This window comes from Anabrus simplex, chromosome 1 (genome assembly GCF_040414725.1).
Source record: "Anabrus simplex isolate iqAnaSimp1 chromosome 1, ASM4041472v1, whole genome shotgun sequence".
Classification (NCBI taxonomy): domain Eukaryota; kingdom Metazoa; phylum Arthropoda; class Insecta; order Orthoptera; family Tettigoniidae; genus Anabrus; species Anabrus simplex.
The window spans coordinates 946,877,876-946,901,431 of NC_090265.1; the positions used below are offsets into that span (position 1 = coordinate 946,877,876).

Consider the following 23,556-nt stretch of genomic DNA (forward strand, 5'->3'; position numbering starts at 1 on the left):
TGGCAATGGCCAAACTGCTTACTAAATTTCCACCTAGATTTTTTTTTGCTAGGGGCTTTACGTCACACCGACACAGATAGGTCTTATGGTGACGATGGGATAGGAAAGGCCTAGGAGTTGGAAGGAAGCGGCCGTGGCCTTAATTAAGGTACAGCCCCAGCACTTGCCTGGTGTGAAAATGGGAAACCACGGAAAACCATTTTCAGGGCTGCCGATGGTGGGATTCGAACCTACTATCATCCACCTAGATTAATCTGTCTCTGCCACTTTATACCTTTCAGTAAGTAATCCATGTAAACTATGAATAACAAAGATGAAAGATTACAATCTTGTCTAACCCCTGTAAGTACGGTACCATAAACCACAAACTCATTCTTCCATCAACTCTTATAGTAACCCAATTCTCAACATAAATGACTCATTGCTTTTAATAATCTACTCTGAATCCAATAATCCCCTAGTACAGCGAATATCTTTTCTCTTGGTATTCCGTTACATGACTTCTCTATATGTATGAAACATAACGGTTTATTCCTCTCATAGCATTTTTCAATTACCTGGGGCATACTAAGAATCTGATCCTGAGAGCCCCTCTTAGTCTGAAACCACACTGATTTTCCTGTCTTGCAGTTGGCTATACTACCAATATAAATTGTCCGTTATTGGACATTATAAATTTTCCACGTAACTCATTCCTGGTTGCCAGCATTTCGCCCCAGTGTGCTAAGTTGGACTCATCAGTTGGTAAATAGCACCCACCAAGACGCATGGCTAGTGCATACCGTGGAGGCCACTGCGTAGGCTAGCTGACGCCACCGGCAGTGCCATTGCACTATGAGAGACTTTGTCTCATTACAAAAAATTGATGCTTGCCTGGCCATCAGCATCACATAGCGACAAGAACAGTGTTTAGCGACAAGAAAAATGCTTGTGTATAAAAGGGCCTAACATCTAGGTCTTCGGCACTACAATAAAAAGAACAATATGTTAACATTATAGCCACCTGCACCTTGACTCGCTAATAAAAATACAGCTATTTTATCAAATTAATTGTAATACAAGTATTTATTTCATTTTTGGATTTTGAAATAGGCCTACTGTATAAACTTTATCCACACGTCACCTCATAATCTGCAGGCTTTCCGGCTGCGCAGCAGTCGCTTGGTAGGCGAAGGCCCTTCAGGGGCTGTTCTCCCTTCGGTTTGGTTTGGTTTTGGTATAAACTTTATGACATCTATTCAATGATAGCATGTGTAGAGGATGTTTCTCATTACAGGCAGAAAAATATTTAGGTTGCCCAGCCTTAACATAGACCCAAGCGCTAAGTATCTGAATTTTGTATTTTGATGTTTTGTATGCATGGGTTTGTGAATAATGGTGGTCAGGATTGTCAATTTTTGTAGTATTCTTGGATTATAGGTGAAGCTATCATAAGTTCTGTGGCATTCTTCATGAATATAACAGTGTTTGAGGAATACTTTCACAACATCTGTCACTGTACCTACATTCAGAAAGGGTGTGAAACCGTAAAACTTTGTCTATGGTAAAATACCTGTTAACTTTTGCTCTATCAGTTTAGGTTAGAATTTTCAGTAAAAAAACAAAAGTAAGTCCTAGTGTATTTCAGTAAAAACATGACTGTATGATTACGGAGCATCACTGGGTGAATCTGTAAATATGTTCCTTAATATCTGATGTAGCTTCTGTTACGAGGTGCCGTGAATACAAGTTAGAAAAAGATAATGTGGTGGGGATGAAATTACTTAAGTCAGTTATGATTTTTGGTCATGCTGGCCCGGAAGGGCATATACAGCAAGTATGTCGGCACTGCATTGTGTTTTACCACATATAGCTTTGGTGTGCTGTCGCTACTGGTGTGCTAGCTAGTCAGTGTCTTGGGAAGACACAGTATCCAACTCATAAACCCATACTGTACTGGGGAAAAAGACTGGTAGCTAATCTTGAGTTTCCTGAATTTTATTTAGTTACCTCAATCAGAACCCATAATTTTGGTCATGCTAGCCCGGAAGGGCATATAGGCTATAGCAAGTGGAGGTATATTTCTCTCCTAATATAGTGGCAATGCATTGTGCTTATCGCATGATAGCCTGCAGTGGTTTCGCTAATGGCGTGCTAGTCAACCAGTGTCTTGGAAAGGTGCAATATCCAAGTAACGAGTCCATGCCACACTGGGGAGAAACATTGGTAATCTTACAATTGAATTTCCTGAATTTTATTTGGTTAAGAAATAGGCTATTATGGATCTGGTGCCCCTACCCTCACATGTGTAGCAGTGAATATCTTTATACTTGAAGACTGAATTTGCAACTGCTAATTCCATTCTAGCTCAGAAGTAAATATTCTCCAATACCTATTCACTTCCAAATCTTCCCCAAATTTACCCATCATCTTTTCATATCCTTCAGTTTTATTTCCAATTCCTGCATTGAAATCACCCGTCAATACTACCCTATCTTTGCTGCTAATCCTATCATGTCACACAGTGTTTCATAAAACTTGTCAACCTCATCCCCATCTCCACCTTTCACAAGGTGAATACGCTGAGACCATTCTTGTCCTAATTTCTGCAGCTGCTAAATCTATCCACATCACTGCTCATTTATGTGCCTAACAGAAACTATGTTGTGTAGGCCTACAACAGTATTTCTGATGAACAGCCCTACGCCACACTTCTTATTTTAATAATAATAATAAGAAGGTGCGCTCAGTTGAGCATCTTAGCCCTTAATGCAGTCTGTGATCGACTTCGTTCTTTTCGTGCACTGTAGTATGTGGTATGTGTCACAATTTTTGCTGCACAGCACACACGCGCAATCTACATCTGGTTTGTGAAATCGCTTGTTAATACACAGCTTGTAGTGAAAGCCGTGTACTGAAAGTCTGGCTATCACATGTCTCTGCTTCTGGTTTTCTCTGGTCCAGGACTTCTCCACCATAGCAGGCGAGCTGTTGAATTCCAGCTGTATTTCTTCTCTCTTCTTATTTCGGTTCCTTAGTAGGTCTTGATATGGTCCTGTTGATGGTAGGTGGTGTTGGATCCTGATGTCCTCTATGAAGTAGGTTTCTCCCATCATCTTGTATAGAAGTCGTGAGGGGGCTGTCTTCCCCACTCCCATTGCTCTTTTCATGTACATTGCCTTCACCTTTTAAATTTTGGTTAATTCACCTATTATTAACTTTTCCCAGATGATCTGTATGCCGTAGGTGATGATTGGGGCTATTGCACTTCTAAATAGTGCCATCGCCGTGCTGATAGACAGGTTCCTGATATTCTTTATGTAGTATATTGCCCTGATTGCTGCCGCTGTCCTTTCTTCTATGTGAAGACTGTATGATGATGGTGTTGTTTGCAGTGTAACCCCTAGGTATTTGATTTTGTTAACCCTCTCTAGTGGATTGCCTGAAAACACAATTTTGTCAGTCGCTGCTGCTTTTCCACCCTTCCTAAACGTCAACTGTACAGTTTTCTCTTGGTTTATATTGACATTGTTTTCCCTGGCCCAATTCTCCAGCTTGTTAATTGCTTCTTGTACTTCTGTCCTTATAGGAGACCCAATCACCATGTCATCTGCATATAGAATTATAGTTATATTCGAGTTCTCCTTAATTAATTTCATTATGTCTGCTGTATAGATGTTAAATAGTGTAGGACTGATAGGGTCCCCCTGTAATGCTCCATTTGTTTGAATAATCCGTTTCGATGTTTCCACGTTGTTATTTATACATATGTACTGTACGCGCACTTTTTAGTGATAGATTTTTGTACTGGGTTGAGGAGTAAGGAGGGAGCACTGCCGGTTCCGGTAATACTGCCAACTGAATTGAATCGATAATATGATTGATAGATATGAATTTTCTAAACTTTTATTATCTTACGCCAACAACTGTGTCACACACACAATATATAATACTATATAACATTTCTCGATGCGAAACGTGTTCCTAGCATGAATTCTATAGTTTGGCTTTGCTGTGTAAACAACAACAGTACGAGTACGTAAAGTGTACGCCAGATGTCGCACAGCGATCATAAGCGTTTCTTAGTTTGTGTTTCAAAGGTTGTCAATATGAATCTCGAAGATAACTGAAGTTGACTGATTCAGCACTAGGGTGTAAATCTATCGCTGAAAAGTGCGCAGATAGTAGTTATACTTTAAAGAGATCTTCTGTTATCTTTGCAATTGGGTGGTCCTTTCCAGTCATTCCTTTAAGTTTCTCGATAAGCTTCTTCCTGTTTACCAGGTTGAACGCTTTCCTGTAGTCTAAAAATACAGCATAATATTTCCCCCCAGGGTGTCTAAGGGAGTCTTCTATTTGCTCCAATAGGTAAGAAATTGCTTGTAATGTACTCCTGCCTTTCCTGAATCCAAATTGACATTCAGGTATTTGATTGTCGATAATGTCCAGTAGTCTTTCATTTAGAACTTTTGTGAACATCTTGAACGTAGCACTTTCCAATACCACTCCCCTGTATAAGTCCATGCTTGTAGTACTTCCTTTCCCTTTATAGAGAATCTTCATTGTTGCTGTTCTCCAGCTTTCGGGTATCTGTCCTAATTCCAAGCATTTGTTCATTAGATCTACCCAGAGATCTTGCATAATATCCACAGATTCCTTCAGGTGCTCGATGTAGATATTGTCTGGTCCGGCTGCTTTATTTTTTATTTTTCCCCTCCTTTACTGCCTGCCTTACTTCATCCTTCGTTATTGGATCATATGTGTGAACCTGTTGTATTATTGGATCATATGCCTGACCTTTCTGTTGCTGGTTTAGAATTTTGCTGAAGTGGTTTTCCCATGCCTCTATTGGTACTTCTCCTGTAGTGCGTGGGCTTCTCTTCCTTAGAGCTATGAAAGGGTCAGCCCTCGCGTCCTCTGCCTGTTTCCTTGCTTCTCTCTCCATGTGGTCAGCTCTTTTCTGTTTTAGTAGACGTTTGTATTCTCTTCTTCTCTCAGCGTAGAATGTTAGGTCCACTTGCTGTTTAGATGTTTTGGCTCTGAATAGTGCTCTTAACGTTTCCTTTCTCTTTCTGTAGCACTCCTGGTCGAACCATCTTTGTGCTCGCCTTGTCCTCCTTTCCATGGTGGCTGTTTGCATTGTTTTTGTGGATATTTCTAAAGCATCGTCTAATTTTCCGTTTATGATAAGGTCCCTTGCCTTCTCTATTTCTCCCGTACTATTCTTCAGGATTTCGAGATCAAGTTTCCTTGAGTATTTGATTCCCTCCAACACACTTGTCTTTGTTTAGTTTCCATTTGAAACAGCGTTATAATTGGGATATGCTTCCTTATGGGTACTTCTGAGGAGGTCCACAGTCCTTCCTGCTTCTTTAATTGTAGCCTGTTCCCTCTGTAGAAGACAAGGTCGACTGTGCTAGTTCCATTTGGGGCTATGTATGTAGGTACATGTTTGTTGTTTGCCATTTTAAAACCTTGCTCTTCTAAATCCTCCATAAGCAAGTCTGCCTTAGTGCAGGGTTTATCAGTTCTGCAGTTGAAATCCCCAGCGATAATTACATTTTCCTCGTTTCTTGTTTGTTCTGTTACCTTGGATACTGTTTCTATGATGTTTTCCGTTAGTTCGCCCAGTGGGATGTATATTTCTATGAAAGTGACCATTGTAGGCCTAATTATTACCATATTCTCTTCTTTAGAAGTACCCTTGAGATTTCCCAAATTGCCTTTATAGTAGCATGCGACTCCTCCAGCTGGCCTCCCAGATGTCGGTGTTGCCAATGCGTGCACTGCGTAGAATGACTGCAGATCCAGTGGTTCTGTAAGAAATGTCTCGGTAAGTATCGCTCCGTCAATGTCCTTTAATGTACACTGACTGACAGAGCAAATGCAACACCAAGAAGGAGTGGTCAGAACTTTATGCCAATTGCAGGGTAGACTGACGTCACTGAGGTATGCTCATGATGTGAAATGCGCCGCTGTGCTGCGCACGTAGCGAACGATAAATGGGACATGGCGTTGGCGAATGGCCCACTTCGTACCGTGATTTCTCAGCCGACAGTCATTGTAGAACGTGTTGTCGTGTGCCACAGGACACGTGTATAGCTAAGAATGCCAGGCCGCCGTCAACGGAGGCATTTCCAGCAGACAGACGACTTTACGAGGGCTATGGTGATCGGGCTGAGAAGGGCAGGTTGGTCGCTTCGTCAAATCGCAGCCGATACCCATAGGGATGTGTCCACGGTGCAGCGCCTGTGGCGAAGATGGTTGGCGCAGGGACATGTGGCACGTGCGAGGGGTCCAGGCGCAGCCCGAGTGACGTCAGCACGCGAGGATCGGCGCATCCGCCACCAAGCGGTGGCAGCCCCGCACGCCACGTCAACCGCCATTCTTCAGCATGTGCAAGACACCCTGGCTGTTCCAATATCGACCAGAACAATTTCCCGTCGATTGGTTGAAGGAGGCCTGCGCTCCCGGCGTCCACTCAGAAGACTACCATTGACTCCACAGCATAGACATGCACGCCCACGCCTGGCATGGTGCCGGGCTAGAGCGACTTGGATGAGGGAATGGCGGAACGTCGTGTTCTCCGATGAGTCACGCTTCTGTTCTGTCAGTGATAGTCACCGCAGACGAGTGTGGCGTCGGCGTGGAGAAAGGTCAAATCCGGCAGTAACTGTGGAGCGCCCTACCGCTAGACAACGCGGCATCATGGTTTGGGGCGCTATTGCGTATGATTCCACGTCACCTCTAGTGCGTATTCAAGGCACGTTAAATGCCCACCGCTACGTGCAGCATGTGCTGCGGCTGGTGGCACTCCCGTACCTTCAGGGGCTGCCCAATGCTCTGTTTCAGCAGGATAATGCCCGCCCACACACTGCTCGCAACTCCCAACAGGCTCTACGAGGTGTACAGATGCTTCCGTGGCCAGCGTACTCTCCGGATCTCTCACCAATCGAACACGTGTGGGATCTCATTGGACGCCGTTTGCAAACTCTGCCCCAGCCTCGTACGGACGACCAACTGTGGCAAATGGTTGACAGAGAATGGAGAACCATCCCTCAGGACACCATCCGCACTCTTATTGACTCTGTACCTCGACGTGTTTCTGCGTGCATCGCCGCTCGCGGTGGTCCTACATCCTACTGAGTCGATGCCGTGCGCATTGTGTAACCTGCATATCGGTTTGAAATAAACATCAATTATTCGTCCGTGCCGTCTCTGTTTTTACCCCAACTTTCATCCCTTTCGAACCACTCCTTCTTGGTGTTGCATTTGCTCTGTCAGTCAGTGTACTTTCCTGTATGTATGGCAATGCAATCCTTAATCCTTCAATGTTCCATAGAAGTATTTTTATGGGTTTATTCAAGTGATCCTCCCTCTTCCTCATCTCTTCGTGGGTGTCCCCTCCAAAACCGAAATCTCCTCACAAATAGTCCCTTAGGCCAGAAACCCAGATTCTCCACGTCAGCATGATTCTTGAATGGTATTCCCACCTTAAACGCTTTGTAGTTCCCCTTGGTATTGAGATCCTCACACGATATACCCTCTGTGATTGCATTTTTATTAAGGAAGCGCATTAGAGTTTCACTGGTGGTGCTCTTCTTCAGTCGTCCCACATATAACCAAGCAGTCCTTTCTCCTGCTTGTAGGTCTTCGCCCTCTTTCGTCCCTATTATTGCTGGTCGCGGCAAGATCTGATCTTTTCCCTTCCTTTTCACCATTTGCGTCAATTGGCTGGTATTTTCTTCTCCCTTTGCAGCTTCTGCCTGCATCCATGTCTGCTACTCGTTCTTCTGTGCTGTTCTCGTATGCATTCGGTTTGGTCATCCTATTACTCTGTTCCTACTCTGTTGTTATCCTTTGTTTCTACTGGTTTAGCTTTTGGGATTCCTTGCGTTACTTGTGATCTCTTATTCTTTTAACATCTATTAAAAACACTTTATAATATCCTATATCTTCCGCGTTAGGCCTATCTCAATTATTAACTCCTATCACGTCCACACACATCCTCTTTGCTCACTAAGCCAGGTCTACTTTTTTCCTTCCATAAGCCGCCTTGGTAAGTTATTTATAGATAATTTAATAAGATTTAATTTGATTTAATATATAGGCTACTGTAATAAAACTGTAGATATAATTATTTTTTAAAAACGGTATTCTATTTTATGTACCACGGTTCTTGGTATACTCTGTCCATCAAGGCAGCCTCAGTACTTGGGAGAATCTTATAGGCCTAAATAATGAACACCAGAAACTAATGTAGGGCCTGCTTTTAGAGACTTTTTAGGATCATGTAAAACATTTAGAGCAAAAGTAAACTGATATAAATGCAGCTTAAAAATGACTGATCTCCCATGCTGAGAAAGATAACAACATTTAACAAGGATACTGTAATCGAATTCAATGGCTTATAACAGAATAATATAAATAAATAAGCAGGGTCAACTGCTACTGCAACAGATCAGGAAAAAAGGAATAGAAGTAATGGATGAAAATAATACTTACGCAGCCACAAATTTTTGCAAGACTTCTTAAATGCATAGCTAAAAAACCATATTATGGCACTTAACATCACATATATTCACACGAAAACAAACTTCACAGCTAAAAAAAAAAATACTCACGAAAAATATCAGCCTGAACGAATACACCCCCAAGCTTTGACACTGTCTGCTTAGTACCACTTCGTCGCACTTCACTGTTATATGTTAGCGCAGGTCTACCAACAACGAAATTGTTGTACGATATGGGTAATATTAATTTAGTTAAACTTACTTCTAATTTTTGAAGAAATCAGAACATTCATTATTTTGAAACAATTTAGGAGAGGTAATAAATGCCCTATTTTCGGCAATAAACTATAATAATCTCGACGCATGAAATGCCTGTATATTGGCTAACTTGGATAAATATTATAAATTCCAACATGGAAGTGTAAACATGTGCGTAGAGATAAAATGTAATGCGTGTGCACTTTGACATGTGGGGCGCTTGTACCTCGTCCTCAGAATTATTTTGGTTCTGACAAAGTAGTTCTTCGTTGTCAGGTCTTCATTTCAGTGCAGCCTTATAATTTGATAGACAAGTATTTTAGAACGAGTAATCATAGTTTAGAAATATAACATTTAATGCTAGATAAATGGGACGTAAGCCCTTCGGATAATGAAGAAGAATGTTTCTGGGTATTGGCAGAAGTTGTTCTCCAGAAAGAAGTTTAAATTAGCAATATTTAGCGTTATTTTTGTTGGTATATTCTTCATTTGCTATCAGATACTATTTGTAAAACTACTGTCAGATGCAGTTATGTATGAGTTCGTTAAAAATGGGCGAAGTAATACCAATAAAACTTCTTTCAAAAGGGAAGGACTATCAAAGGCTGAAGGGAAGAACGAAGATATCTTTGTAAATATAAGAGGTATAAAACTTAGTGATGGTTACAAGTACAAACCAAATTTCAGAGGTAAATTTGTTTGTTTTGATACAAAAGAAGAGATTGATTATGATCGTATTAACGATGATTACTGTGACTGCATTTCTGATGGAAGTGATGAACCTGGAACAAATGCATGTCATAATGGAAAATTCCATTGTGAAACACAACAATCTCGGATAACAGGTGAGTGCATTGTTCCTGTGAAGAGGATATTACTTTTATTATTGCCTTCTTTACATTGTTAATGACCTTAAACATAGGCCTATTATGTTAATTGAACATATTGTACTGGAAAAGAGACTTTCAGCAATAAAAATTGGTTATTGGCGATTGGATAGGGTTAGAAATACAAACATCAGGAACAACCTTCATTGATATTATTGATATAAAGAGGTTGAGGTATTTACTAGATTGACTTCCTTTTGCAACGAGGTGCAGAAATAGGCAAGAGTGAGTTAACAATGCCAATCCACAAAGAAACCTAAGCAATAGTGACTGAAGAGCTAGGCAACAGTGAAAACTAAGACACAGTAAATCATAAACACCATCATGATCATTTTCCAACTCCCAGTTTCTTGGGTAAGGTGTACAAGCACTCACCATCTCTTCCTGTTTGCATAAGTTTTCTGTTCCAGGACATTTTCACGTTTGAGACCTCTCTTCTCCAAATCTGATTTCACTGTGTGTATCCAGCATTTCCTTGGCCTTCCCCTCAGTCTTTTTACCTTGGACAGTAAGTTCAGAGTATTTTCTGACAGATCTCTCTCTCTCTTCATTCTCACAATGTGCCCATACCATTGAAGTCTGCGCTTTTTTAGTGACCTCAGTGTCAACTACCTTCCTGTTTACTTCATTCCTTATTTTATCCTTACCGAGCTCGATAGCTGCAGTCGCTTAAGTGCGGCCAGTATTCGGCAGATAGTAGGTTCGAACCCCACTGTCGGCAGCCCTGAAAATGGTTTTCCGTGGTTTCCCATTTTCACACCAGGCAAATGCTGGGGCTGTACCTTAATTAAGGCCACGGCCGCTTCCTTCCCACTCCTAGCCCTTCCCTGTCCCATCGTCGCCATAAGACCTATCTGTGTCGGTGCGACGTAAAGGAACTAGCAAAAAAAAAATATGTTATCCTTTCGAGTAGTTTGATTCATAGTTGTAATGAATCTCATTTCTGTTGCCTGATTTCTGCTGTAGTCATTGTTTTGTAGAAAGATGGTGAGAGGAGATCAATTTGGCTAAATTTGACAAGAAGAGGTAGAATGATGGGACACATCTTTAGACACTCAGGACTTCTTCAGTTGGTTTTTGAGGGAAGTGCAGTAGGTAAGAATGGTAAGGGTAGACCAAGGTATGATTATACAAGCCGATTAGAGCAGATGTAGTAGTTACATAGAAATGAAGAGGTTAGTACAGGATAGGGTGGCATGGAAAGCTGCATCAAAGCAGTGTAAGGACTTATGCCTGAAACAACAACAAGAGAGGATGGTTACCGGGCAAGGATATTGATATGTGTTTACTCAATTACAAATATACCAGTACATCATGCAAAAGGAAATTATTCTTGTCATCTACCACTGATCTGCATTTCAGGCTGCCGCCCAGGTGGCAGATTCTTATCAGTTGTTTACATAGTATTTTCTTAAATTACTTCAAAAAAGTCGGGAATTTATCAAATATCTCCCTTGGTAAATTATTGAAAATCCAGTCTGTTTGATCCAGTCATTCAACCAGGTCAGGGATGAAATGAATGAACCCCCATCTACTGTTGTCATCTGACGAGAAGTCGCGCGCATGCGGGGTAATGGCTGCGGAGGGTAAGCGTAGCTGCTGTGCATGCGCCAGTCTCAAAGTCTTACAATGAACATTGGTTATGTCAGCGGTGATTCTTGTGAACTAAGGTGCTGCTGTGAAGTTTCAAATTGGTAGTGCAATTGCGCTTTAATTACACATTTATTTTAAGTCCTGCATAATGAACAGCTTAATAATGAACGCGCATCTCTTTCAGAGAGCACGCACTGTTTATCAGAACTAATATTTGTAGCTTAGTGTAGTAAAATATCTGTTACTTGTGCCATACCTGCAAGCTACTGCGACTTCTCTTGAGTAGCGGTGAGGATAGGAATTGTGCCAGCTGCCGAAGCTTGTCGCACTCTTCTGTTTGTCCTACCCTTGTCCTGTTTCTCTACGGGTATGAGGTTAGATGTATCTGTCGTGGTGGGATTTTATGACTGGATGCCCTTCCTGACCTCAACCTCATCATACGAGTTAATGAGATGAAATGAATGAGGTGGTATATGAGAGTAGGAGGGAGAGGGTGAAACCTAGCACCGGCACACAGCCTACCCCTTCATAATAATTCAGTAAGAGAAATATAACCCTCAACCCTGTTAAAAGTTATTATAATGGCACTGGTTGTGGCATCATACATAACCATTAACCCAGCGCAAGGGAGATAGGGTCATCTTCCCTATCCTTCACTTGAGTAATTCTTGTCTGGCGCATCCACGTTGTAGGGGTGGGTATCCTCCACATCAGTAGGCCGGTGTGAAGGAGAGCTAAGTTCAGGCAGGGACCCAGTCTCGCGGGGTATAACATGGAACCCATGCCCAGGGTTACAGGTGAAGACCTTAACAGCATCTTAGACAGAGAAGGAGACCTTCGGAATGGCGAAGATGGTGGATGAGCCAACCCATCCTCTCTGGGAAAAATTAGAAGAGGAAACCACTGCCTTGTGGAGAAGAGGGATCTTCAAAGGCTAAGGGAGTAAACCCCGAAAGAAAATCCTCAGATGTGTTAGGCTTAGCAGGTCAGCAGATGAGTAAATTTTTACTTGCTTTCAACTATAATACAAGCCTCGGATGGAAGTTTAAAAATGGAAATGGAATTGACAATTCTCTGCCTACAGTTGCACAGTATGATGGTAATCCTGATGTTCGTGAAAGTGTTAGGTCAGAGAACAAAACCCGATTTGAAACAATAAATATTTTAACAATGAATGGGAAGGAAAATGAATTGATTGACCTAATGGAGAGACGAAAACTCGACATCCTGGGATTAAGTGAAGTGAAAGGGAAAGGAATGAAGAAACTAAGAAAGGGGTACACCTCGTACTGGATGGGTAACAGTAAAGAGAAAAGAAATGGAGTGGGATTTGTAGTGAATCAGGATGTTGAACCAATAGCTGAAGTTGAGTATGTAAATGAAAGAATTATAATAATGCACATACATGTTAACATGGAACTACTGAAGATAGTACAGGTGTATGCTTCACAGACAGGATGTAGCATGGAAGAAAAACGAAGAGTTCCTCAATGAACTGGAAACTCATATTGTTGGAGATGGGATCATGATAATGGGAGATCTGAATGCTCATGTGGGAACTGATAGAATGGGATAGAGAGTGTTTTGGGCCCACATGGGTATGGCGATAGAAATGAAGATGGAGAGAAACTGTTGGACTTTTGTATCAGAAATAACCTGACAGTAAAGAGGAATAGCCAAAAGATCAGCCGATACAGTTGGGTCTTCAGAAGGTGATGGCAAAGTATTTTGAGAAACTTTATAATGAGGATGACTGCTTGGAGGAAGAAGGAGATAAGAAAATGGAAATAATAGATGGAGAAAAAGAAGAGATCCTGATAACATGGTAGGAACTTGAAAGCAATGACCAAAGGTAAAGCAAGTGGAAAAGACAAATTCAATGCTGATATGATTAAGGTAGCAGGAAGCATTGGACTACAGTGGCTATACCAAGCCCTCAATGCCATATGGAAGGATGAAAGGATACTTGAAGATTGGCAACAAGGAAGCATTGTACCATTGAGCAAAAAAGGAAATAGGAAGAAATGTGAAAATTAAAGAGGTATAACCCTATTATCACATGGGCTAAAAATAATGGAGAAAGTCATAGACAAAAGACTGAGGGATGTAATAGAAACACAGTTAGAGGAAGAACAATATGGCTTTAGACCGAATAGATCAACAATATACTTGATATTTACAGTGTAAACGATAATGGAAAAACATCTGGAAAGGAACAAGAAAATCATTTTTGGATTTGGAAAAAGCTTATGATACAGTTAAGAGAAAACATGACTGAATGTGAATGCCTACTGAAAAGGAATGTACCAAAATCATTAACATTTAAAATGTTTTATTATGAGAGTTAAAGCAGTGTACAAGTGGGGAGTGCTGAGACTGAAACATTTTATACAAAAAAAGGTCTCAAGCAAGGAAGTCCACTGTCACTATTATTGTTTATTATATTGATGGATGAAATCATAAAACGTGTAAAACAGAGTATCAGTAGTGATGAAGTGAATGCTTTGGTATTTGCAGATGCTGTGGTGATTTGGGGAACGGAAGAAAAGGAAGTACAAAGGAGACTGGACGTTTGGAATGAAAATATGAAGGAGTTTGGAATGGTAGTTGGTAAAAAGAAAACTGTAGGCATGCACTGTGGAAAAGAGAAAAGGAGAATCCAAGTGAACATAGACGGAGAATGGTTAGAGAATGTAGAACAGTTTACATATCTGGGTAGCATTATTAATGGAAGTAATGAAATTAACCCTGAAATTAATTACAGACTAAGTAAAGGTACATGCTATCAAGTCAGAGAGCTTTTAAGGGATGACAAAGTACCCAAGAGAACAAAATTAACATTACGAGGGTTGGAACTTACATAGTGGCAACACTGCTGTGGAGACACTATGGAACGGAATCTAATATTGTCGCTGATAGCACACGTTGGTTACATACTTACCTTACCTCAGTGCAAATGGACTCGTCTTTCCCACATCACCTGCGTGCGCACAAGCGAGAGAAACACAGTCACTTGTGAGTTAGCGGTCTAACGTAACGTTGTCACTATGTTTTCCAAACTGGAACAACGGAGTTGGATCAAGATTGAATGTGCCAGAGGTTGTACAGCACGACAGTGTCATCAAGTTCTTCAAAAGGCTTGCGGGGAATCTGCATTGCCTTACAGAACAGTGGCACGTTGGTTAAAAGCCTTCAACGATGGTCAGCAAACTGTGGCGGACATTTATCGGGCAGTTCGTCCTACGAGTGTCAGTGAAGAAGAAGTTGCCACGTTACTGGACAGTGATCAAAACCAGACGATTCGTGAGCTCGCCCAAGAAACGGGGGTAGCGCGTACGACTGTGCTTCACATCCTGAAGGAACGCCTGAGCATGCGAAAAATTGCATCACGATGGGTTCCGCATGATTTGACGAAAATGCACAAACGGTTGCGTTATGACGCTGCTAGGACGCACTTGGAGCGCTATGGACGTGAAGGAGAGACTTTCTTACGCCATATCATAACACTGGATGAGACATGGGCCAAATTGTAGAGCAAAACCTGAAACGAATGGAGTCATTATGGTCACCACAAAAGTCGAAAGTTCGTCAGAGCCCCAGTACGGTGAAAGTTATGGTGATCCTCGTGTACGACTGTGATGGTATTATACTAATGCATTACATTCCTCCACGGCAGACCGTCAATGCACAGTATTACTGTTTGTTTTTGAAGCACCACTTGCGACCAGCTTTGAAAAAGAAGCGGCAACACTTTCTGCAGAATCCATCCATCATTTTGCACGGCAATGCTCGGGCGCATACAGCGCAAACTGTGGCTGATTTGTTTGGTCAATGGGACTGGGAAGTACTGTACCATCCACCATACTCCCGGAACTTAAGTCCTTGTGACTTCAATTTGATTCCGAAGATGAAGGAACCACTTCGTGGCATCATTATTTATAAGTGGCATTCGCTTCAGAACTGTTGCAGAGATTCGACAGGCAGTAGACTGCTCCATTTGCACCATCAACAGAACAGGCTTTGCTAAAGGTATACTACGACTTCCACATCACTGGTGACTACATTGGAGGACAGTAAAGGTGTCTAACATGTAACTCTTTTGTATCTGTTGTAAATAAATAGTTGCCACTATTTAAGTTCCAACCTTCATATATAAACAGTATTTCATACCAATTGTAACATATGGGCTAGAAACATTGGTAACTAATAAGAGACAAGATAGTAAGATCCAAGCAGTAGAAATAAAATTTTTGAGAACATTGGTTAAAAAAGACAAGAAGTGATAGAATTCAAAATATTAAAATCAGAAAAGAGCTAAATATAGAACCGTTAGTACAGAACATACAGAAAACAAGACTGAGATGGTTCGGACATGTAAAAATTGGAAAGAGAAGTTAAGGGAAAGAGACCGGTTGAAAGTCCGAGAAGAAGGTGGATGGATCAGATTTGGAAGAACATTAGAGAAGCTGGATTGGATGTGGCAGAAGTAATGGAGCAGGAAAAGTGGAAGGACAGAAAGGAGTGGAGGAGGCTTGTTAACCATATCCGGGTGAATGGAGTGGGACATTGATGATGATGATGATGATGATGATGACAATTGCACTTCATTGCTGGAATGTTTCACTCAATCTGGCTACTTGTGTAGTGTACCAGCCGACTATGAAGCTGCGGTGTACTTATCAGGTTCAGAGTTACAGAAAGGGTATGGTGATCCTCGTGTACGACTGTGATGGTATTATCCTAATGCATTACATTCCTCCACGGCAGACCGTCAATGCAACTTTCTTGATATGCTGTTATTTCTAATTGTGCTGGACTGGACATCTAATTCAGGTTTCCAGTACCATAGTTAGAATTGGCTTTCCAAGAGGCTTCATATTTTCAGTGGCTGTGAGAAGCTGTAAAATACTGCACTGCAGTCATGTATCATGTGTCTTTCTTGAACTTCATTAGCATTATTCAGAAATGAGAATTTAAGGCATCGTCATGAGTACAAATGTTCATCAGTTCTGATTGTTCTGGTTTATAATGGCCAGGCTGAGTGGTTGTGGCACTGGCCTTCTGACCCTAATTTGGCAGGTTCGATTCTGGCTCAGTCCGGTAGTATTTGAAGGTGCTCAAATACGTCGGCCACATGTCGGTAGATTTACTGGCGCATGAAAGAATTCCTGCGGGACTATATTTCAGCACCTCGGCATTTCCGAAAACCGTAAAAGTAGTTAGTGGGATGTAAAGCACATAACATTATTATTATTGGTTTATAATATTATAAATACGGTATATATATTTATATAAAATAATTATTGCCAATTGTGTTGAAAAGTATTTTGAGTTTTTAAATTTGAATACCGTATCTTTCTTGGGTTTGTCAAGTGTTACAGATTTTTCAAAAGCTGTCTAGTTTAATTTGTGTTAATTTAGTAAATGGCAGAACAGAGTAGTAGTCTCTGTATTCTAACACTTCTGAGTGTTTTGAAATATATAGTTGTTTGGTTAAAATACTTAGGAATAGGGCCAATCTGTATTAAACTGAAAGATCTTTCAGTAGGCCACTTGATTCTTTCCTGAAATGCGTGTTGTATATTTAAATAGGTGGTGGTTGGTTTTTTTTCCTTATCTTTTTCTTCAGTTTCCCAACACCTAGGAATTCTTGATTTTAAACCTTTTACTTGAAACGACCATACGAGACAACGGATAGGAGTTGCAACAGTTTTGGACAAGATGCAAGAAGTTTGCCTCAGACGGTCTGGTGATTTCATGAGAAGAGATGATTGATTAATTACTGAGACAGCTGTCCGGTACAACCAAGGAGGAAATTAATCACTCGACCGTCCCAAGAAACGTTGGCTTGATTGTCTGAAGGAAGGCGTACAGGTCGCGGATGCCAGACCTGATGATGCCCTTAATGGGACCAAATGGATAATGGCATGCAAACTAGCAGACCCTGCACTGTCACAGGAAAAATGCTAGGAAGATGACTTGAATCTAATTTTGTACTTTAATACTTTTGTAGTAATTGTCAGATTTGATCAACATAAATGATAGCTTTGTGTTCTGTTTCAGTTCTCCCATCAAATCGAGTTAATGATGGCATCTGTGACTGTTGTGATGGGTCTGATGAGTGGGCTCAGATATTCCCTGTCCACCGATTAGATGGTAACTAGCATACATTTTAGGATAATGAATATGAAAGATTAGGAAAATATATTCACCGCAAAAAAGTGCAAAATACTGCGTATTTCAGACAAAATTTAATGTTAGTCCATTTGAAATCTTGTCTAAATTAGATGGTATGACATTGTGGCTATGTATCACACATTAACCTGCGGTTACTCTCATGGTGAGCGCGGAAAATTATAACACCTCTACTTTTGAAACTCCATATACCTTTCAAACAGATTGTTAGGAAGGTGAGGTTAAAATAAATAATAAATAAAGAGGTTCAGCCTATTCAATAGGTTGAATATTATATTATATTATTATATTATTTCAATTTTAACTGTGATACTCTTCAATACGGAACAATTAAATTTTTATCTTTAAAGTGATTTCTATTATCTTTGAAAACGGAGACCCTTAATACATTATTAGGCACAACGGTACATGTTTGTGAGTATTGCGCTCAGTAGCGAGTAACAGTGTTACTCAATTTGGTGCTTTGTAATAAGTCAGGGTTTGTCTTATGCTTAATGTGAAATTTTTATATTTTGACTGTTGTTGGTGAATTTACACAAGTTTCATGGTTGGATGAAACGATGGAGGGAGTGTACTTGAACACTGAAAGTGATGGTAATGAAACAGATAAGGTTTACAAAAGTGTTTTAGGAAAGGATGGAATTGCCAAGTGGAGCCTCGAGGCTTCCGCTATGAATGTTCGAACCCGAAAGCAGTGTTCCAGGAAAGATGTTGAAAGGAACAGAAGTGATGACTGAATGTGTATAATGTTTGTTTCCTGTTATGCTGGACTATATGTGAGCATTATTTAGCTCATACTGAGCATACTCCTCCTATCTCAAATGTGTTTAAATTTAAGTATTGGTGTTCCTAACTATTTGTTTTAATTTAAGCATTGGTCATGCGGTTAGGGGCGCGCAGCTGTGAGCTTGCATCCGGGAGATAGTGGGTTCGAGCCCAACTGTCGGCAGCCCTGAAGATGGTTTTCCGTGGTTTCCCATTAAGGCTGTACCTTAATTAAGGCCACGGCCGCTTCCTTCCCACTCCTAGGCCTTTCCTACCCCATCGTCACCATAAGACCTATCTGTGATAGCGCGACGTAAAGCCAATAACAAAAATAAATTTTTAAAAAAATTTATGCATTAGTGTTCCTAAATAGTTTGTCTACCCCTTAGTCCCGTTTCTTGATATGGGGTCGGGGATGATGTGAGATGAAATTATTTTGCATGTTTTAAGGCCGGATGCCCTTCCTCTTGCCAACCTCAGTTGAGGAGTTAATGAAGATGAAATGAATGACAGTGAATGAAATTGGGTAAGAAGGTGGAAGGAATCAGCTGTGGCATATGAATAGGAACTGATCCAGCTTTTGCCTGGAAGTGTAAACGGGAAACCATAGAAAACCATCCTCAGGACAGCTGACAGTGGGGTTCGAACCCACGTGTCTCCTGAGTGCAGAACTGGACTCCATTGCCGTAACGCGTTCATGCGCATCCACTCTACTCACTCATGTTTGTAAATAACTCTCAGTTTGACGTATTAAAAATACCTCCATCTTTATATGGGCATATTATGGCTTGTAAACATAAAGGGCAGAACTGCGCTCACTAGCGAGTAATGGCTCATGTAAAGACCTAGCGAGTAATGCCGGGTTAATTAGCCTACTTCAGAAGATTCAACATAATAACTGGGAAACATTATTGATCATGACAATCACAACAACATTATGGCAGTTTCCCCAGGCAAGAATAACCACAAACAGCTGTTTATTGCTGTGAATTCTCATGCCACATATTTTTGTGGACATTATGGCTTGTCTAAATGGTTAGTCTCGCTTCTAAGTCAGGTCATAATGGCTCTTTCACCTGAAAACGCAGCAAGGGTGGAGGATGGGCACAGTATACTCTACGTAACAGATGTTATAGGTACGTCTTGTTCCAACTTGTACAGAAATTTTAAAAGGTATAGAGAGGACAATATCTACACCAGGAGACCTAGTTCTGGTTGTAGGAGAAACACTACTGAGTGTGATGATCACTTTCTTTTGATGCAGTTCTTTGTGATAGATACACAACAGCTGTGAAGGCCAGAAATCGTTTGCAGCAAGTATGGGGTACGAACATCAGCGAACGGAAAGTAAGAAGGAGGTTGTATGAAGCGGCCTGCCACAGGACCTCTGCTTATATGTGTGCACCGTGCCTCTTGGATGCAATTTGCCAGCGTCCATCGAAACTGGACTGTGGAGCAGTGGAGTTCAGTGCTGTTCACGGATGAATCTTCTATTTGAGGGCACCGAATGGAAGAGAGTGAGTATGGAGAAGGTCTGGGGAATGTTATTCACTCTGTACTTTCTCTGCAAGGACACCGTTCAATGGAGACTCTGTGATGGTCTGAGCTGGGAGTGCCACTGATGCCTGCCTGGAGTTTGTGTTCGTTGAGAATGAAAGTCTGGCAGCCCACCGATTCATCGAGGAGATTTTAGTGGATCACATGGTGCCTTTTGCATCTGTCATCAGCAGGAACTTTGTCCTGATGCATGACAAAATTGAGTGCATGGTGTGACCTGCGCATAGTCCCATCCTAAACCCGTTAGAGCATGTCTGGGATATGCTTGGGAGATGTGCTAGGCGTTGTTCCCCTGACACACTGGTTCAACTTCGGGCTGCGCTTCAGGCAGAATGGCAGCTCATACCACAAGAGAACATTCGAGATTGCATCCTGAGTGTGCCTGATCGAATCACAGCTGTAATTGTGGCTAGAAGTGGTCATACGTGAGGCAATGGAAATGTGTTGAATACGTGGACAAATGGACTGCATATGAAACGGTGCAGAGCTCCAGGTTTCTACGTTTCCAAATTCGAGTTGGTGGACTGTTGTGTTTGGCATGATCAATAATGTTTCTGAATTATTGAGCTGAAACTTTTCAAATGGGCTGTTTAATTTAAAATACATTGCCATATTATAATGTCATAATATTTTATTTTTACCAGGTTTCAAATGGATTAATATTTTGTCTGAATTACATAGTTTTTTTTTTTTTTTTTTTTTTTTTTGTGAGTGTATTCTTAAATAGATAATATTAAGATACATTACTTAGGTGTTATTTTCTGTTTCAGAAATTTGGCAGAAGAAACTTGGAAGATATCAGTCACCTTGTCCTAATCTATGCCCAGCAAATGTGTAAGAAGTTGGGGACCATTGTTAGCTTTAAGTTTAGAAATGTTTTATTTCACTACTGTGGAGTACATTTTGGTTTTGTTTGTACATTTCCATTAGTCGACTATATTTTATACACCTTTTATATTTTGGAGGTTTTTTTTTTAATTTTTTGTCTGGGAGATTTATTGTGTTTGTACTCTTATTGAAAGAAAAATGAATTGTGTTGAAGACAGTACTCTGAAAATGATACAAGAGATAGGAACAACATTGATATTATATCCATAGAGAACTGAGCTTCAGTCTGTCAGGAGTAACTGTTAATAGTATCAAATAATTTGAATGAAATATCTAGCCATATTGATGTAGTTTTTGCCTTGAAACAAAAGAGCAAAAACAAAGAGAGAGAGAGAGAGAGAGAGACTTACATACTGCATGGATTTTTAAGTCAAGTGACAGTCAGTAGCTTTGTTTTGCAGCAGTTGTGGAACATGATAATGAATGATTCTGTTGGCAGTGGTTGGATGTTTTCAGGTTTATATGAGGGAATAAAGTAGGTCATATGTTGCTTTTACTATTTTAAAGCTATCTGTGTGGGGATATATTTTCACAATTATTATAAACCTGCTATTGTAATTTTTGTTTATGTGCATGTGCACACAAATATATATATATATTGACGAGCAGACAGCCAGATGGCGTCAAATCGAAATGTCTGCACACGGTAGCTGAGGCCATACGATTATTATTATTATTATTATTATTATTATTATTATTATTATTATTATTATTATTATTATTATTATTATTATTATTATTATTATTATTATTATTATTATTATTATTCTCATGTCGGAAACATCTAGAATATACAGTTAAAATTACACTGAGTAACATTACACATATTTAGACCAAAACTTGGCTACATCAACTGCATTCATTGTGTCTTCTGTACAGGAGGATAGGCACAGCAGACATTGAAGCGTGTGCTTTAGAGTATGGTCTTCCCCACATTGATACTTGTCAGCATCAGTGTAACCCCATCTCGCTAAGATCTCTTTGGATATGCCCACACTTGATCTCAACCTACTCAAGAATTTCCACTCTACCCTTTCTGTTTGTAGCCAGATGATAAGCATTCAGCTACTGCCATCTGTCCAGGGATGCTGGGAGACATAGTTTTCCATAGTTGTAATCTTACCTTTTCAGCTAATCTGATTAGTTCCCAAGATGTTTGTAAAAAAGCTGATCCTGGACTTCAGTCTCTGAGCTGGGAGTACATGGCCATTTTGTGGATAAGCACATTTTTGTTGAACTCTTGTCCTTTCCTTGTTCGCAGCCACCTCTCTCCAAACATGTGGTGGTACAATCCCAGTAAGCTGATAGAGCTTGTCGACTGAAGTAGACTTTAAACAGTCTGTCATCAACCGACAGGTCTTATTAAGAGCCACGTCCACCTGTTTGGCATAAGGTGATAAGTACCAAACCAGGGACGATTGTGTGAGGCGCCGTGTTCTGCAGGCAGCGCCCTCTCTATCTGTTTGTTTGCTTAAAGAGTGGCAGTCAGTCCCAAGGAATACTAAAATATTTCCAGTGTAGCCACCTATGAAATCTGTGCAAAGAGTATTTATACAACCAGTTGCTGTCAGTCTCAAGGAATAGTAAAATATTTCAAGCTCCATCATCTCTCTTCGTGTCACCAGTCTGTATTCTTGGAGCTCAGCGACTATTAACCCCATCTAACAATGGCTATGTGCATTATCTATCAAAATAAAACATCTAGTAGGTCAGACAAAACTAACAGGATTACGTATGGTTTATGTGATAAAGCATTTCATACAAAGTGTCTAAATGTATAAAAAAGAGAGGACATTGACAGTTTAGGAAAGTACAGCTGCTTGTTGGATATGTGACAGTTGCACTGACAAAAGTAAGTCTCCCAACAATCGGGCATGAGGGGAATACTGCTGGCATTGTGGACAGTAACCAGTCTTCAAGAGAGAGTTTTAGTAATAGAACTCTTTATTCAATAAAATTGATAATTAGTAAACTGTGATACAGGCAAATATCATAACCATGCAGAAGACCTGGAAATCTTTACAAACATCTCTTGGAGAAATGAAATATGAACTTGTGGAAACGAAGCAGGGAATTGGATTGGTCAAGAATTCTCAGAAAGAACTTGAGCTTGATCTAGGTAAATCCATAGAAGTGTGCCGTGAAAAGTTGGACCACAGTATCACAGAATAGGAATATAATGAGGTTACAAGAGGCCCTGGGGATGATCGAGAGTTAGAAGGATAAGAACATAAAACTCAAGAAAGAATATCTTGAGCTAAAACAGCACATTGAAGACTGTGAACAGTACTCGAGGGTAAATACAATAGAGATTCAAGGCATTTCAACACAAGCTAATGAAAATACAGTGCATTAGTGAAGCTGTGGGAAGATCTCTGGGCATAAATATTAATGAAGAGGACAGCGATGCATGGCATAGGCCCTCAGTCGTCTAATACTATCATCGTCAAATTCTGTCGGAGAGTACATAAAGATGAACTGCTGCGGAAACGCCGTGTGAAGAGGAATCTGTCAACTTTGGACCTGGGATTCGTCTATAACAATCCAATTTATATCAGTGAAAGCCTTTGCCCTGCCAGGAAGCGGCTTCTGGCTCAATCAGATCAAAAATTAGATGTTTGGCTTTTCAGGCGTTTGCTCTATTAACCAGCGTTTCGTCTTAGGTCTGACACTAGACGAAACGCTGGTTAATAGAGCAAACGCCTGAAAAGCCATACATCTAATTTTTTATCTGATTTTTTTATGTGCTCTATTGGTGGAAAAATATCTAATTCCCTCCATGGGAACTTAGAATTTCCATTCTGGCTCAGTGTCGTCAACTTCGTAAGTCGTCTAATGTGAAGCATCTTTGGACAAGGAATGAGACAAAGTGATAATTCACCAGTTGTCAATATTACCTGTGAAGAAGACATCAGCAAATT

The 23,556-nt window shown here is 40.6% G+C and overlaps 2 protein-coding genes across 4 annotated transcripts in view; one reads left to right on the plus strand and one right to left on the minus strand.

The window, feature by feature from the left end:
* LOC136857783 (E3 ubiquitin-protein ligase RNF19B) overlaps positions 1-8,670 on the minus strand; it is a 649,393-nt gene extending 640,723 nt beyond the window's left edge. For 2 of the 3 annotated variants that reach the window (XM_067136692.2, XM_067136693.2), the window contains exon 1: positions 8,604-8,670. The gene's annotated coding sequence lies outside the window, so the exon portion shown is untranslated. Of the gene's footprint in view, positions 1-8,484 lie in introns of all 3 variants that reach the window. The other variant, XM_068225306.1, reaches the window with a different exon arrangement.
* Positions 8,671-8,939: 269 nt separating this feature from the next.
* On the plus strand, positions 8,940-21,228 carry LOC136857784 (uncharacterized). The gene is made up of 3 exons (XM_067136697.2): positions 8,940-9,595; positions 17,294-17,386; positions 20,518-21,228. Exons 1-3 carry the CDS (start codon positions 9,142-9,144, stop codon positions 20,583-20,585), a joined length of 615 nt encoding a protein of 204 aa, XP_066992798.2. The 5' UTR covers positions 8,940-9,141; the 3' UTR covers positions 20,586-21,228.
* The last annotated feature ends 2,328 nt before the right edge of the window (positions 21,229-23,556 follow it).